At 36.4% G+C, this 17,939-nt stretch overlaps 1 protein-coding gene across 4 annotated transcripts in view; it reads left to right on the top strand.

Annotated features, from left to right (window-relative positions):
• The window catches only part of taok3a (TAO kinase 3a), an 84,033-nt gene that overhangs the window by 57,508 nt on the left and 8,586 nt on the right, over positions 1-17,939 (top strand). For all 4 annotated transcript variants that reach the window (XM_048188930.1, XM_048188929.1, XM_048188932.1 and 1 more), the window contains 7 exons: positions 3,986-4,079; positions 4,938-5,019; positions 9,258-9,425; positions 10,087-10,272; positions 11,717-11,851; positions 16,915-17,151; positions 17,735-17,863. In XM_048188930.1, the coding sequence (XP_048044887.1) occupies positions 3,986-4,079; positions 4,938-5,019; positions 9,258-9,425; positions 10,087-10,272; positions 11,717-11,851; positions 16,915-17,151; positions 17,735-17,863 (1,031 nt within the window). The remainder of the gene's footprint in view (positions 1-3,985; positions 4,080-4,937; positions 5,020-9,257; positions 9,426-10,086; positions 10,273-11,716; positions 11,852-16,914; positions 17,152-17,734; positions 17,864-17,939) is intronic.

The following is a 17,939-nucleotide window of genomic DNA, read 5'->3' as shown; positions in this document are numbered from 1 at the left end:
TCATTATTTAATACATTATTAACTCTGATAGAATCATAATCAGACACAAAAATAGTCAAGTCATCTGCATATAGGGCAATAGTGGCACACCTTAAAACAAAAGACAGATCATTAATAAAAATAGAAAATAACAGTGGTCCGAGGCAACTCCCTTGAGGCACCCCACAACGCAGAACCTTTGTCTGGGAATAACTACCATTAAACAGTACATTAAACTCCCTATTAGTAAGATAGCTATAAATCCATTTGACTGCACACTTTTCAAATCCATAACAACTTAATTTTTTCAATAATAAATCATAATCAATTAAATCAAATGCTGCACTCAGATCTAACATTACAGTACCAACTAATTTTCTATCATCAATTTCATGCAACCAATCAAACGTCATCTGAACTAAGGCTGTCGTTGTAGAGTGCCCTTTCTTATAAGCATGTTGATAAAGAGAATTTAACCCATTTTTAGAGAAATACAAATTAATTTGATCATAGACTATTTTCTCCGTAATCTTGCTCAAAATCGGCAGGATACTTATAGGTCTGCTATTTTTCCCAGAGAAATGCTCCCTTCTTGTTTTTAGGAAGAGGCACAATCTTAGCTTTCTTCCAGTTAGAAGGAAAAACACATTTTTCTAAACTTAAATTAATAATATGACATATAGGCATAGTAATCACATCAGCAACCACCTTTAACAGCTTAACATCCAATTCATCAACACCAGAAGGTTTATCTTTCATTAACTTTAATATGTTTTCTACTGTAGTAAGACTTACTCTGTCGAATTTAAATGTACATGATTTATTAAGCATGATTGTATCTTTAATTGTCTTTAAAGATAAATCAGGGTATTCCTGTGACATATCTTTTTGTAAATTCTGGACTTTCTTTATAAAGTAATCTCCTAAATAATTAGCTATATCAGCAGGTTTAGTCAAAAAAGTATCACCTACATCTAAAAATGTTGGTACAGATTTATCTCTCCGCCCTGTTAATTGGTTTAATGTATTCCATAATCTATTCCTGTTTAATTTTAATTCCTCAAATTTATGTTCATAATAGTTCTTCTTTTTTGTTCTATTTAACTTTGTAACAAAAATTTCTTAATTCCTTGTACCTTTCCCATACTCCATTATCCCCTGACAAGCTTGCCTCTAATTTTAATTTATCTCTTTTCCTCATATATTCCTTTAAGTTCAGCATCTAACCATGGAGAAACAATATTTCTTACTGTCATTCGTCTTAATGGGGCATGTTTATTAACAATTGGCATTAATAAATTTGTAAAAACCTCCAAAGCTAAATCTGGAATCTACCTCTTTTAAGACTTGTGACCACTCAATAGTTCTAATATCAGCACAATAACTAGCCTCATTGAAGTTTTTAAAAATTCGTTTGATTATTATCTTTTGACCAGGTTTGGGGATTTTACTTTTTCTGTTAATTGCAATTAAATTATGATCACTACAGCCAACACAAATTGAGATTGCTTTTGAACACAAATCTGTAGCATTAGTAAAAAGTAAATCTATGCATGTTTCCGTTTTTGTCCCATCAGCATTATAAGAAATTCTTGTTAGGCTTCGTAACTAGTTGTGACAAATTGCAAGTATCGGCTATAGAATGCAACTTATTTTTTAATGAGCAATTATTCATACTCCAATCAATATTTAGATCACCTAAAAAATAAATCTCCATATCTAAATCACAGACTCTATCCAACATGTAACAGATTCGATCTAAACAGACTATTGGTGCATTGGGTGGCCTATAGCAGCAACCAACTAGAATAGGCTTTAAATGTGGCAACTGCACTTCCAACCAAAGCGCTTCAACCCCAATACAACCAAAGTCCTTGTCTGGTCTTTACTGGTATTTGATCCTGAACATAAAAAGCCACTCCTCCACCATTTATATTTCTGTCACATCTATATAAAAGGTATCCATTCACATGCAAAAGAAAGTCCTCTATAGTTACATCTAAATGCGTTTCAGATATTGCCAAAATATTCAAATTATTATTCTCCAAAATCCCTGTAATATCCTGAATCTTATTTCTCAAACTACAGATATTTAAATGAGCTATTTTTAACCCTTTATTTGAGAGTACTTTATCTATCACCATTTTTTATTTTACGCAAGTAATAACTTCGGATTAAACATAGTAAAGAGCTATCAAATGAACAAATTAAACAAAAAAGATACACAGCCCACAAAAACACACATACACCCACATTCACCCATATGCACCCCCATTTTATAAACATTTGTCAATAACAACTACTGAGATGTTACGCCAACTCAGACAAACCTACTATTTTACAAATAACTTCTGAGGTTATGAAATCATACATCATAAGTTATAAATCAAGCCAAGCCACTTAATCTCACTGTTACCATTAACGATATAATTTAAACCGGAAGACAGAAAGCATATACATTATAATTCAAACTTCAGAAAACAGACTTAAATATGTCTATAAACTAAATTACATGCTCAGAGTCAATACCTATGCTTGACCATCAGTGATCATACTTTGCATCTCCGGTTCAACCACAGTCTTGTAGAATGACTCTGCAGCTAGGTGGTCAGTAAACTTAATGGTCTTTTCATTAAAAGTCAAAATCAAAATAGCTGGATGAATGATCCCATGTTTCACCCCTGCACTCCATAACTTGTTCCTCACCTCACGGAAACGCGCCCGCGCCTTAGCCGTCTCCGCAGTGAAGTCAGGAAAAATGCGCAGCTTCATTCCACGAATCTCAAACAGCTTTTCCTTCTTGGCTAAACGTAGAATCTCATCTCTCGTATCCAACCTGTGCATCCTTACAACCATTGCACGCTGACCCGATTTAGCCACAGGACCAACACGATGAGCATTTTCCACTTCAGGTGCGCGATGGAGTTTATCCTTAAACAGATCATTAAACAAAGCGGACACAAAACTTGTTGGATTCCCCTTCTCTGTATCTCGAACCAAGCCAAGAATACGAATGTTATATTTCCGACTGTTATTCTCCAAACGATCAGCTTTCTCTTTCGAGTCCGTGTTCTCTTTACGCAAACTTTCGTTTGCAAACTCCAGCGCCGTAACCCTGCTCTCCATGTGGTCAAGTGTCTCCTCCATAACAGCAACTTTGTTGGAACACTCGGCCATGTCTTTTTTAACGACATCAAGTTGCAGTTGAAATTTATCAACCGCCGCATTGATTTCTTCCCTTATTATGGTTCAGATCAGCTCAGACAGCTCCTGCATGTTGATATCCTTTCCTGCTGCCATATCAATCTCAGGCACCTGTTCAACGAAGCCGAGTCCACTTAGCTTTGTTTGCGATCTTGTTTTCTTCTTAGACATATCACAGCTCTCTCACCCGATCAAATAAACCTTCATACTTGACTGACCGTCATTATAAATCAGAAAGATCTTTAATTACCAGCATTATCGCGTTTTGTCTGAGATTGGCGTTCTCCCCATATGCTCAGCCTTGACGCATGCGCATTAGTTGAGTAATAAATGATCTCATTTTATTCTCATTTTAATTAATTTAATTATGCACTGCATTGGCAAAGTATGCAGGTTGAAGCCATCTAGGCCCAATATTGGGACATGTTGCAAAATCATAAAACTGTCTTATTTTCACATTAGAGATTCATCATGTACATCCCCGCTAAGTCCATACATTGAAGTGAAATAGTATTAGCATAATCGTATTGACAAATACACTGTAGCTTATCATCCAGATGTTGTCTGTAGCATATTGTCCAGATTTCAACATGCTATGGTTTTGGACACACTACTACTAATACTGCATGCTATACAAGAAAAATTGTGATTAAGCCTAAATATTGACATAACATGTTTTAAAAAAACTCTGCTTCAGATTAGCATATGTGCATATGCATGTATATTCATTCACAATTTATGCTATGATTTCACACATGTTTTCACACATTTTTTGATTTCTTACACTTCTGCTGTTTTCTAGCTGAACGCAAGCCTCCTCTCTTCAACATGAACGCTATGAGTGCCTTATACCACATCGCCCAAAACGACTCTCCCACCTTACAGTCCAATGAGTGGTGAGTGTCCTTCTACACAATCACCAAACCGAAGTTGACTCAGTCGTATAGATACTGTATATACAGTATTTGTACATATACACTCCTACTCGTCAAACATATATACTCTTATAACCACGCACTCCTCTCACACTTTAAATGTGTTATGCAATAACCCTGACCCCAACTGCCAGTTCTTCACAATTCCTGATCTTGTGCATTATTGCACAATCAAACTTTCAGCGCCCTTCATCTTTCTGACCTGCAGCAAAGCCAAAGGCCTGCTGGTCTTTCAGGAAGTGTTGCCTTTAGTTGATAGATCTGTAAATTGAAAGGCTGTCTGAATTGGCCAAAATATTGTTGAGGGTGTCACAAAGTTTATTTGGTGACCTCCTTGTTTTTCATAGGAGGAGATATGTTCATATTTACCCATGACTTTTCAATACTTTTGCAATACACTTCACAAAACAAGAAGGAATCCTTTCAGAATTGGAAACAGAGAAAGATTATGTATGTTAAAAAAAGTCATGAAGCCAGAATAAACTCTGTTTACTTTCCGAATACATATTTCTGGTCTTATTGTCAATGTTTCATCTGTGCACGTTATTCAAAATCTTCATATTTTTCACCAAAATGCATATATATATATATATATATATATATATATATATATATATATATATATATATATATATATATATATATATATATATATATATATATATATATATATATATATATATATATATATATATATAATATGGTTTCATGTCAACTGTAGATATTGCTTAAAACATGTTTGTAATTTATTTGTACATTCGGTACCCTACAAAAGTAGATAATACTGCAACTGTTGTAACTGTTGTGTATTTTGTGAAGGTCGGATGCATTCCGGAGTTTCGTTGACTACTGCCTACTAAAAATTCCTCAGGACAGACCCTCCTCAGCAGAGCTCCTGCGGGTGAGTAATCGCATACACACAATGTTCACACATGCAGGGGAAATAATCATGTCACATATAAAGTCACTCATAAGCATTGCTCATCTAAGTTCAACCACGACTTCTGAGAGCCCACACACTACTGTTAATTCACTCCCACGTTTTCAAACAATCTCTGTAAACACACTTGCTGGGGGAGGCGAAATACTCATGTGATACTCACACACAGATTGTTACGTTTAGGCTCAGAAATGTAAACTTCTCATGCAGCTTAATCTCATGACCTTTGCCATAACCAGCTATAAAGCTATAATGTAGACCAGACCATAATGCCATTTGTCAAAGAACTGTTGAATTAGACAGGAAGAGACTGTCTGAATTGGAATGGTACAGAGTTTTAGTTTTTAAACTAAATTGCACAATTCATAAAATAGCTCAAGTACATTACCATTCAAAGGTTTGGGGTCAGTCAGGTTTACATTACATTTACGTTACAAGAAGTTCTTTTTTAAATAAGTGCTGTTCTTTAGATTTTTTTTTAATATATATATATATATATATATATATATATATATATATATATATATATATATATATATATATATATTATATATATTATATATATTATATATAATTTTTTTTTTTTTTCATCAAAGAATCAATCATGGTTTCCAAAAAAATATTAAGTAGCAAACTGTTCAACATTGATAATAATACGAAATGTTTCCTGAGCACCAAATCAGCATATTAGAATGATTCCTGAAGGATAATGTGACTGAAGACTGGAGCAATGATGCTGAAATGCTTTGCCATATCAGGAATTAATTATATTTTATAATATATTCAAATAGAAAGCAGTTATTTTAAATTGTAAAAATATTTCACAATATTCCTGTTTTTACTCTATTTCTGATCAAATAAATGCAAGGCTGCCAAGCATAAGAGACTTATTTCAAAAACTAAAAAAAAAAAATAATCTTGCAGACCCCAGACTTTTGAAAAATAGTGTACATGTTGCATTCTCAACGTTTCTATAAGTTACATGTTTATAGCGCATTTGAAGGAAACTCTGTCCCCTTACAGAGTTACCGCCCTAGTAACATAAACCCACACATTCATAAACCCCATCATGTGTCATTCGTAAAAATGTCAATATCCTCACTTTCACAGAGATAAAGAAGCTCCTTTGCAGTTGGGGAGTGCACTTCCTCTTCGCCATATCTGTCAGTACTTCCTGCTCTCATGACAGTGGGTTCCTTACTCATCCATCCCTGCTGACTCACACACATACACGTTTTGTATGCACAGCCAAGCGCTCAACCCACAGAACATGTCATTCTGCTGTTTTTTCATTTGCTCACTTCCTGTGCCAGCTACATCCTTGGAGGGTTAATAAAAGCAGGAGGATTTTTTGATTGTGTGTGTCTAACTCAACTAATATAACCATGACTTTCTCTCAACCGAATCACTGGGGCTGTAGGTGGACATATTGCTGCGCGGTGACTAATGTTCATGATATCGTTCTGTGGTGGGAGGCTTATGGATTTATATCATCACCAAAATAAATGTGTGGTAGAATATAGCACTACAGTTGGGATATGGGTAATTATTGGCTGTGGGGTAGCTCTGGATACTGGATCATTAAGGCATAGTGCTGCCGAAGTGATTCATTTGTTTGTTTGTTTGTGCTTTGTATGGGTCTGTTTGTGTGGGTGTATGTTACAGGTTATGGTTGATCTCGTTGGTGGACACAGGTAATCCTATTTAGCACCGAGAGCTTAGTGTCATGCTAAGCACGCACTTCAAGCACAACCTCGCAAGGGGTGGGCGGCCCAGGGTGGCATGGGATACCGGGGTCTCTTCTGTGGAATATGTTGACACTGGGAAAAAATTAATTTCGCCCTAGTTTTGGTCTCCCATTCCTCCCTAAGACCTCAAGACTGGCCTTCAAAGCTCCTTAAAACCGAAAAGAGGTCATTAATCTGAGTCTAGCGTTCTATTCCCATCATTTGCCACTTCCCAACTGCTGTCTTAATCTCACATGTGGTCTAAATCCACCTCAATTCTTGACCTACAGAGGTCTTGTCAGTGGAGAACGTGCAGGGGATATCACTCGCGATCTGACAGTTAGAGCTGGAAGAATTCAGATTATGTAATTTCCTCCATTTAAAGGGGATAATCCCATAGATTAGTTTCCTCCCATTCTGGTCAGTCACAGATGTCCGTTTAGAGTGGCGAATGCTTATCTGTGTTATCATTGGGAAGCCGAGCTGTTAGCTGTAACTGTCTTTGCCGGGCTTAACGGTTGAGCCGTTTGCTCTGCAGTGCTTTACCAGCTCTCAATCGCAACACAGACGTGACCTGCTTAAACTAAATGTATTTTCAACTAAATTTGTAATTCCTTTCCAAATCACTCTCCATAGATGTCGATTGACAGTGGTAACATTTATCAACAGTTATTGAAACCAAGCAAAGGGGGAACCGGAGCATTTTGATTAGGCCTAAGAAATTGGTTTATGCTTTTAAGAGCATTTTATGTTTATATGTCAAATGAGTAAAAACTTGGTTTTGTTGATTGTTAATAAATGTTCAAAGGTTGAGGGTTGGTAAGTTGAAAGAAGTCTCTTATGCTCACCAATGCTGCATTTATTGGATCAAAAATACAGTAAAAACAGTAATATTGTGAAATATAATTACAATTTAAAATAACTTTTATATTTTAATAAATTTCTTGTGATTACAAACCAGATTTTTTTAACAGCCATTATTCCAGTCTTGTCACATGATCCTTCAGAAATCATTGTAATATGCCGATTTGGTGTTAAAAATCTATTTTTTTTTTTTTGTGGAAACTGACCCTAATCTTGAATGGTAGTATATAAGAACAGACCAAACCTGTATGAGTCATACCAAACCTGTATGAAGTTCTTTCTTCTGCTGAACACAAAAGAACATATTGTGAAGAATATGGTTAACCAAACAGTTGATAGTCCCCACTGACTTCCATAATGTGGGAAAAAAAAAATACTATGTAAGTCAATGGGGACATCAACTTTTTGGCTATCAGCATTCTTGAAAATATCTTCTTTTGTGTTCAGCAGAAAAAAGAACTTCATACAGGTTTGGAACAACTTGAGGGTGAGTAAATGATGACAGAATTTTCATTTTTGGGTGAACTATCCCTTTAACGTCAGTAAAACCAAGGTTGGATCCACTTCAAAAAGGTCTATGCGAAAGTTTAATGTGCTAAAGCAGTTGACATAGTGACTAGTCCTATAAGAACGGTTTTACTTTAGAACAAATTATATGTTGTCAGACAAACTATAACATTTATTATCATCAACAAAACCGAACAAAATGACTTTGAACAGGTCTGTGAGAACAGTTTTAGGGCTGGAAATTAAAAGAGGAAGAAGTTTAGAGTAAGTGCTACAAATACGGTCTTCACGATGCATGTTTTAGAGGAAAAATTGCTGTCAATAGTCCCAGAAGAAGGATTTACGGAAAACGTTCAAGAGCAGCTGTTTTTAAGAATGGGACTGGGATTGGAAGAAAATGGTTAGAATCCAAAATCCAAATCAAATAAATAAATAAATAAATGACTCCAGTTGGCTCAGTTGGGTAATGGAAAGAACTCCAATATGACCAATTAACTTTCAAAGAGTCTTGGTTTGTGGTTTGCAGAGCACAGTTTTGTGAAACCAGTTAACATGCACACATGCAGCTGCTTGAACTCGAGTCGAGTTCTCTTTATATTTTCATTGAGAAGGTGAGATCAAGTCCTCATTTAGCCAGCCATGTCAGAAAGCTTTCTCCATATGCCATATGTCCACTCAGGGCCACATTACACATGAGCACCCTCTAGTGAGCAAAGGACTAACATGAAATGACGTAATTCAGAGCACAAGTGGAGTAATCCGGCACGCAGAGAGGATTGAGACTATGGGTTTATTTCATGGCGGTTGAATTGCATCATGCTTAACCCCCAAATGTTTCTCCTGAAATATTTGCTTTTATTAAATGGATGCCGTTCATGTTTCAGGTGAACACAAGGCCAAATAAAATGCACACTTTCCTCTCTCTAATACACTCCTCATGAATTGAATAAAACACAGAATCTGAGGTTGAGATTTGACTGATCAGGGTGTTTACTCGCAGAAGCTGTTTGTTCATTTCATCGCCACTTATTGCTCATATTATTTGCTTAAAATTACAAAAACAGTTGTTCATTTGACAAATCTCCTCTCTGTCCGTCCCAGCATGAGTTCGTGAGGAGAGATCGTCCTCCACAGGTCCTCATCGATCTGATCCAGAGGACGAAGGATGCAGTCAGAGAACTGGACAACTTGCAGTACCGTAAAATGAAAAAAATCCTCTACCAAGAGAAACACAACGGCCCAATGGGGGAGTCCCAGGAAGAGGAGGAGGTGGGTACAGGAAATGCTCTGAGTAATGAAAGGCCCCCATGAGTGTCATACGTACATGTTCACACTTGCATGTGCGAGTTTCATAGTGTTGTGTTCTGTTGTTGCCTATGGCCACATATTATATACACACCTGATATGGCATTTATGTGAAGCAGGCATTGGTTTCTCTTGTTTAAATATAAAACATTCTTCAATGGTAGTGTCTGTACTGCTTACTATTTTGACATACACTTAATATATAGTTTTGGAACTATGTACTATACTGAATTATATACTGTATACTATGTAAAACTACAATGAAAGTATTTAGAAATATACACTATACTAAACTTTATAAAATAAGCTACAGAATTACTTACTGAAATACTTAAGATGTACTAAATTTAAGTGTTGATGTACAAAATTATATGATACTGAACAAATACATACTTTAGTATACTATACTATACTGAATTTAACTAAACTAATATATATATATATATATATATATATATATATATATATGAACTATTAGGCAGAAGGGCCTCTATTCAAGATATAACTGCTGTTACAGACCTTGCAATGATTTGTGTAAATTGCTCTCAGTAATTGAAATATATATTGGTTTTCAGAAAGGATTGTGATCTGTTTTTCTGTGTGTATTTATCTGTCCCTTGCGCAGGATGGAGATCAGGCAGGCTGTAAGATGAACAGTTTGGGCAGTAATCATTCCATCCCCAGCACCTCTGTGAGCACCGGCAGTCAGAGCAGCAGCGTCAACAGCCTGCAGGAGGTGCCAGATGACTCCTGCTCCGAGCTGCACCACGACTACGACAGCACCCTAGAGTCTTCCACACACCACAAAAAGGTTCAGGAAGCACACACGGACAGAAATATCCACAAGCTTTACAATGCACTTCTGTCTTTTTTTCTCATTTACCTTAATTCCATTGATGCTAACAAATAAAAATTGAACATGCTTTCCAGTAGATTCTTGGAAATCATTCATTTGAGCTGTTCTTAGAAGACCGGCTTGTTAAAATTTTAATGGTCTGTACATAGTCTTTCTGAGCAAAGAGAAGGTATACTTGGATATAAGATTAGATTTAATGTTGTCTTCCAATAAAAAGCTCCCCTCATCCAAATATGCATACTTCCATATTATATACTATAGTATGCAAAACAAAAGGTTTATTATTTTTCTTAAAAAATTTATTTTTATTTTGCAGTGAAATATTATTGTAGTAATATTTCTTTTTAGATATTTTTATTTAGTATTAATAATAATAATAATAATTATTATAAATGTTATTATAATTTTACAGTTGTACTTTAAGTATATTATTTTATTTTAAGTATATTTTATTACTATTTTCCTAAATTATTTTTTTTTGTTTTTATAGTGAAATATTCTGATAGTAATTCGCTTATATTATTTTTATACCCTTTATAATATATGTATAATTTTGGAAAATTACTATTGGATATACCACCACCCCTAAAAAAAAAAAAAAAAAAAAAAAAAAAAGTCACACAGCTGCATATTTAAGTCTGCACTGCATCGATTACACAATTACATACTCTGCACATTCTCTGAAACTATGTGATTTAGGAAGTTCGCATACACATGCACACATGATTGACACTTCCTGTCCTCAAGGAAATTACATCAGCATGCAGGAGAAATATGAATTGACTTTAGGGGAACTGAACAGCCCTTTAACAAGTTGTACTTCATTTAATTCACTGAGAGAAGATAAAACTCTCAGGAATATGAACGCTTCAGGTCGACAAACCTTGTGGGTCGATTAATAGAGATGTTTTAAGATAGTGAGCGTGTTAGTATTGAACAGTCTCATGTTGAAAGTCTCGAGTCTCAGCTAAAGCTACAGCAACAGGGAAATATAAAACGCCTGCTGTGGGTGTTGTAGGGAAAAGGTATAGCTTGAATGGACAGACTTAGGATTGCGTTTACATAATATATGTGTGTGTACTGTGTATATTTATTATGTATGTATATATAAATACACACACATGAATGTATATATTTAACAAAAATATATTAAATATATACATGTATGTGTGTGTATTTATATATACATAATAAATATAGACTGTACACAAATATATATTATGTAAAAGCAAACTTTTATTTTGTATGCGAATCTCGATTAATCTTTTGACAACACTAGAACTGGTGCATTATAGCAGCAACTCCTGCGGTTAAAACAAAAGATCTCATTAACTCCTCAAGAGATTATGATGTTGTGACACCAAATCCTTGACTGATTTTCTCTGTGTTTTTTCCTCAGGATCATCACTATATCCGTGATGACCTTCCTCATCGGGACCACCGGTCGGACCTGCGACCGTCCTCGTCGGAAAGAGCTCAGGCTCACAACTATAAAAACCGCGAGCGCTTCGCCACCATCAAGTCAGCCTCACTGGTGAGGAAAAAGAATGACATCATCCCTGCTCATTCTCTCTGTCATCCTCTCATACCCCCCTCCTCTCTTGCTTCACTCTTTCGTTCTTTTCTTTCATCCTTGGCTTTAATACAGTCTGCGGTCATTTCTCTCTCTCTCTTTCTCTCGGTGGTCTTTGCCTCCTTCTCTTTCTGTTTAACCCTCTCTTTATTCCAGGGGAAGAAATAAAGGCTCCTACTTTTCTCTCTCTCACTCTCATGTCTGTTGTCAAGGCAACATGATTCAGTCAATAGCCAGCTGCACTCCTCGCACGAGTCATTGGTGTTGTTGTCTACTATTAGTTAATACAGTGTGATCTAACACAAAAGGATATTCTTCGTCTTGTGGGGGTTTGGGAAAAACCTCATTTTTTTATAAAAACTCAGTGTCAGATGTTTACGATACACGTGAAGAATCTATGCAATTAAGCAGAAAAATAATCTATTGTGTTACAACCACTTCCACCCTAATTGATGAATATATGGAGATCACTGACAGGCAGTGTAGTCGATCGCAGTATGCTTGGTTTAAATGATGATGTCACCTGTTTTGGCCCCATTTTGCTGGAGCGTGAGCGCCCTCTAGGGGCAGACAACCACAGTGGACTTTGTCTGATACTACAGACACTCATCCATCATTTCAGATGATCACAAAGGAGTTTGGTTTTAGTGGGTTTATTGACATGGTGCATCATCCTGAATCAGATTTTTTTTTTTTCATTGACTTGGTGGAATCAGCTGTGCGCTTTTTATTTAATGATATGGGTTTACAGTTGTATGGAATGAGACACAAGGATCTGGGCTATGTTGGAAAAGAGACTCTCTTTGTGTTTCATATGAAAAGCCATAGAGGAGGGGTGAGGTGTAGAAAGTGAAACAGGAAAAAAGGAGGGAAGACGAGAACGAAGGTGGGAAGGGACGAAATATTGAACAAATTAAATGGATAAAAGTAGATGTATAGACAACTATATAGGGGTGTAAAAAGGTAATGTGAGTGTCTTAGATGCATAAAAACAGAGATTTGTTACAGGTTGTAATTCGAAACATATTATTTGATAAATGCTCAGTGGATGTCGTCCTAACATCTCACGTTTTTTTTTTTTTTTTTTTTTTTAATTAGTCGTCTCCTGCTCACAATGTGGATGTACATTAAATCTTTTAGATTTTTTTTTTTTTTTTTTTTTTTTTTTTTCAAAACCTGGTGAACTGATGTTGTGGAACCTCATAAGCACCCTTAAAAAAATCATATTTCTGCAGAGTAAGAAAGATGGTGATTCATGAAGTTCCACAGCCACCCTTTTTGTGTTTGTATATTAAAGGGTTAGTTCGCCCAAAAATGAAAATTCTGTCATTAATGACTCACCCTCATGTCGTTCCAAACCCGTAAGACCTCCGTTCATCTTCGGAACACAGTTTAAGATATTTTAGATTTAGTCCGAGAGCTTTCTGTCCCTCCATTGAAAATGTATGTACGATATACTGTCCATGTCCAGAAAGGTAATAAAAACATCAAAGTAGTCCAAAGTAGGGTTAGTTGGAATTTGTTGAAGCATCGAAAATACATTTTGGTCCAAAAATAACAAAAACTACGACTTTATTCAGAATTGTATTCTCTTCCGGGTCTGTTGTCAATCCGCGTTCACGACTCCGCAGTGACGCTGCTGAGGTAAGACGTTGCTGACGTGTTATCTGGTGCGCCCGAGCTTCGTTTACAGTCTGGGGGAGACGCACGCTGTAAACAAAACAACTTTCGCAAACATGCCTAAGGATTTCGACACAGAGGACGACTCAGCCATATTTATTTGAACCCGAATACACGGACGAAGAACTAGGAGCGATGGAAGAAGCTCCAACACAGCAGCAACTGTTGTCACAAGCAGCGTCACTGCAGAGTCGCGAACGCGGATTGGCAACAGACCCGGAAGAGTAGACAATGCTGAATGTCGTAGTTTTTGTTATTTTTGGACCAAAATGTATTTTCGATGCTTCAAAAAGTTCTAACTAACCCACTGATGTCACATGGACTACTTTGATGATGTTTTTATTACCTTTCTGGACATAGACAGTCTACCGTACATACATTTTCAATGGAGGGACAGAAAGCTCTCGGACTAAATCTAAAATATCTTAAACTGTGTTCCGAAGATGAACGGAGGTCTTACGGGTTTGGAACGACATGAGGGTGAGTCATTAATGACATAATTTTTGCGTTTTTTTTTGGGTGAACTGACCCTTTAAATATTTTGACTGATTTTAGTATGCTTCTGGTTACCTGGAATGTACAGTAGTACTCTCAGATCTTTTAAAAGTGAAAAAAACAAAACAAAACATAATTTTCCCCTTAAAATCAGCACAGAAAATGCAATTCTTCAGATGCTCAGTGCTCATGTGAGGAGAGCAATTTGTGTGGTCCAAATACTTTTGGACACCAAAGGCTTGACTTATATTTGATTTGTAAAATAGAGTTTTACGTTAGTGTGCTGCCAAGCTAAAGTATGATTCCCTTATACGGTAAACGTACAATTACACTACTGTTCAAAACTTTGGGGTCTGTAAGGTTTTTAAAAAAAAGTCTCTTATGTTCATCAAGGCTGCATTTATTTGATGAGAAATACAGTAACAGTAATATTGTGAAATTTAAAGGAACTATTTTCTATTTTAATACATTTTGAATTTTTTGAATTAATTTGTTTGATGGCAAAGGTCATCATTATTACTCCAGTCTTCAGTGTCACATGATCTTTCAGAAATCTTTCTAATATGCTCCAGAAACATTTATTATTATTAGTATCAATGTTGAAAACAGTTGATCCTGATAAGTTTGTATGTATTTAAATATTAAATATTTTAAATATTAAATATTTAAATATAATTAGTATATTTATAATCAATTGATTATCGAGATATAGTTTGAGATGAGTTCTCTTAAAGAGATAGTTCACCCAAAAATGATGTCATTAATTTAGTAATTAATTGAGTAATTAATGACAGAATTTTCATTTTTGGGTGAACTATCTCTTCAAAGTCACCATGAAATCAAAATTGACAGTTTTTTTTTCTTTTTTCTTTTTTTTTTTTTACAGAATGTTGCAGTGCATATTAAACTAATTATCTGTGTACATCAATATTTTTTCATATGCCCTCGTAATCTTTAATCAAAAACGTTAACCTCCCCTCCCCCTCAAAACGGCATCTGTTCTCTTCATGACGTGTGTCTCGGCATAGGGGAGACTAAATATCCTTCACAACTGACTGCAAACTGGCATTCAGATCTGCCTACATATAGTTAGCAACGCCCAGCTTCCTACGATCCAATCAATTCCTGAAGGACAAAATCCAGTCCCACCCTACGTTTTTCTCATTACAGAATCCGTTTCACCCGGATGTACATCACAGTAGGGAAGAAAAGACTTCTCGCAACTTCTGTTTCATGCCGACTTTAACTCCTCTGCAATCTTAGGCGATATTTTTCACTAAGCTTGTCGCAGTGCATTTTGGGACAGCATTTTCTGTGAGGGATGCATTTGATTCTAAGATACCATATTTTGACCACAACAATCTTTTGGAGCTACCTTTGCATCAGGCAAAACACAGCCTTAAAATGCTGTTTATTTTTGTGAGAACAGAGCTTTTAAATGCCCGTTCTGGCAACACATTAACTCCACTAGTGTCAGCTCCACATAAACATGTATTTACCTTTAATCAGAAATGGTTAGAAGTTGAATTTGAAGCCATCTGTGTTACCTTTAACCTGAAAGTGTTTCTTTTAGCATTTCCCATCCTTCTTTTGCTACCAGGGCTTAGTGCTATCACATGCCCCTTTGGCGCGGCTGATAGGGGCATTTGGGCAGAAAGCGATTGGATTGGTGACTGCGGTTACAGTGGGGCTACTGATTCAGGGTGATTAGGAAATTTCCCCCTTCAACAGGCATCTCATGTGACTGGCCTACTAAACGCTGCTTAGCCCGCGTGCAGGGCCAGGCCTCTCTGAGAACCTCTTTCATTCATGGCGCACCTGCGAGGAGAGAGGAGAAGCAGTGTTCGCCCTCTCTCTTTATCTCCATCCCTCTCTCGCTTTCTCGCTCTCTCTCGGTGGGTTTTGAGCGAGTGCTTTTGGGGGATGTAGTGCAGGCGACTCTCAATGTTCTCAAGGGTGGTTTACTTCGCCAACATGTTTGGCATGAGGAGTTCAGGTGGGAGTTACGAGAAACTCAACGAACAGTTTGATCTGGACACGCCCTTCTTCCAGGTTTGTCTTAAAGGGGTTTGCAAAGTCAAGGGAATGGTGGGGGTTCCTGTTTTCATTTATATATTTAGTTGCATCAATGATATTCTAAATGTAGGCAAAGGCAATGTTGAGGCAATTTTCACAATTGCATCGTTTCCTCTTTGTTACAATCAGATGCACTAAATTTACAATTATCCATCATTTTGATGGACTGAATTGTAATTTTTCCATCTTGCTCTGTTTTAATTTGTCAGTATAGTAGTATAGCTCTTGAGATTTTAACATGCCTTTGATATCACAAGATCTTATCAAATGCTGTGTTGTATATTTTATAGCTACTTCTTTTTATCCTGCTATCATAATGTGAAAAGATGACACTATGAAGATTGTGTGAGCTTGTGATCTGGTCACCCAATTTAATGGTCAATATCTAATGAATTATTCCACTGGACTGCATTGGGAATCTTTTGTTTATCTTCCCAGATACTTAAATTTTTCTGTCTATTTTCATGGGGATGCTTTAGAAACATCCCCACTGTAAAAGGTGCCAGTAGGGATTAAAATGAAGAAAAGGGAATACTTTTGAAGTTTTCAATTAAGGGGAATGCCTTTAACCTGATACCTGATACAGTGTCTTTAAAATTTGGTGAATTGTGGAAATTTTTCAGTTAACTCAACCTTTGGTCGCCATCATCCAATCGCCATTTCTTCCAAAGAACTGTGGGTTGCTTATACACTTTGCTACACTGACAAAATCTCATCACAATCATCTCAAAAGTTACCCATCACCCTCATTGACCGAGTTCCTTTCCATCTAGGTAACACGTCAGATCCACGAACATGAGCAGGAAAATGAGCTCCGAGAGCAGATGTCGGGATACAAACGCATGCGACGGCAACACCAGAAGCAGCTGATTGCTCTGGAGAACAAGCTGAAGGCAGAGATGGACGAGCACAGATTGAAGCTCCAGAAAGAACTGGAAACCCATGCCAACAATGCCTTCATTGAGCTGGAGAAACTGGCCAAGAAGCACGCCATCCAAACGGACAAAGAAGTGGGTGATCTTTCTTTCTTTTTCGGTTGAGACCCTACCGTTTATACTTACTAGCCAATCAAGTATTGGTCATGAGTATCTAGCCAATCAAGTATTGGTCATGAGTATCTAGACAATCAAGTATTGGTCATGAGTATCTAGCCAATCAAGTATTGGTCATGAGTATCTAGCCAATCAAGTATTGGTCATGATTATCTAGCCAATCAAGTATTGGTCATGAGTATCTAGACAATCAAGTATTGGTCATCCAGTTCAGGGGCATCTTAATAATAAACTCTACATTATAAAATCCCTGTACAAATTTGAAAAAATAAATTAGTTCAAAAGTTCACGCATGCCACTTGAAAAACGCCCCCGTTTATTTTATGGTTTTACATATTGCATGTTAAACATGTAAATAGCTAAGGGATGAATGCTAATTATTCATGCAACATATGTTGATTTATATGTTAATGAAGCCTGAGAAGAAAACAGACTGAGTTTTTTAGTTTGTTTTCTTCAGGAGTTGTTTTAACATGAGAAAAAAAAATCTACTGTATTGTCACTGACATTTTATTGATGATAAATTCGGTACATTCCTCAGATGAAAACACTGTCAGCTGATGAGAAGAAGTTCCAGCAGCAAATCATGGCCCAACAGAAGAAAGAGCTCACCACCTTCCTTGATAACCAGAAGAAACAGTACAAGCTGTGCAAGGAGAAGATCAAAGAGGTTCATGTCTAGATCCTCCAAGTTAACATGAAACTAAAATTGACCCTATTTACATCAGCTGTTCCTTAATTCCTAA

The sequence above is a fragment of the Megalobrama amblycephala genome, linkage group LG4, assembly GCF_018812025.1.
Source record: "Megalobrama amblycephala isolate DHTTF-2021 linkage group LG4, ASM1881202v1, whole genome shotgun sequence".
Classification (NCBI taxonomy): domain Eukaryota; kingdom Metazoa; phylum Chordata; class Actinopteri; order Cypriniformes; family Xenocyprididae; genus Megalobrama; species Megalobrama amblycephala.
The sequence above is the reverse complement of the archived record's forward strand: the minus strand, read 5'-3'. Positions and strand labels throughout refer to the sequence as shown.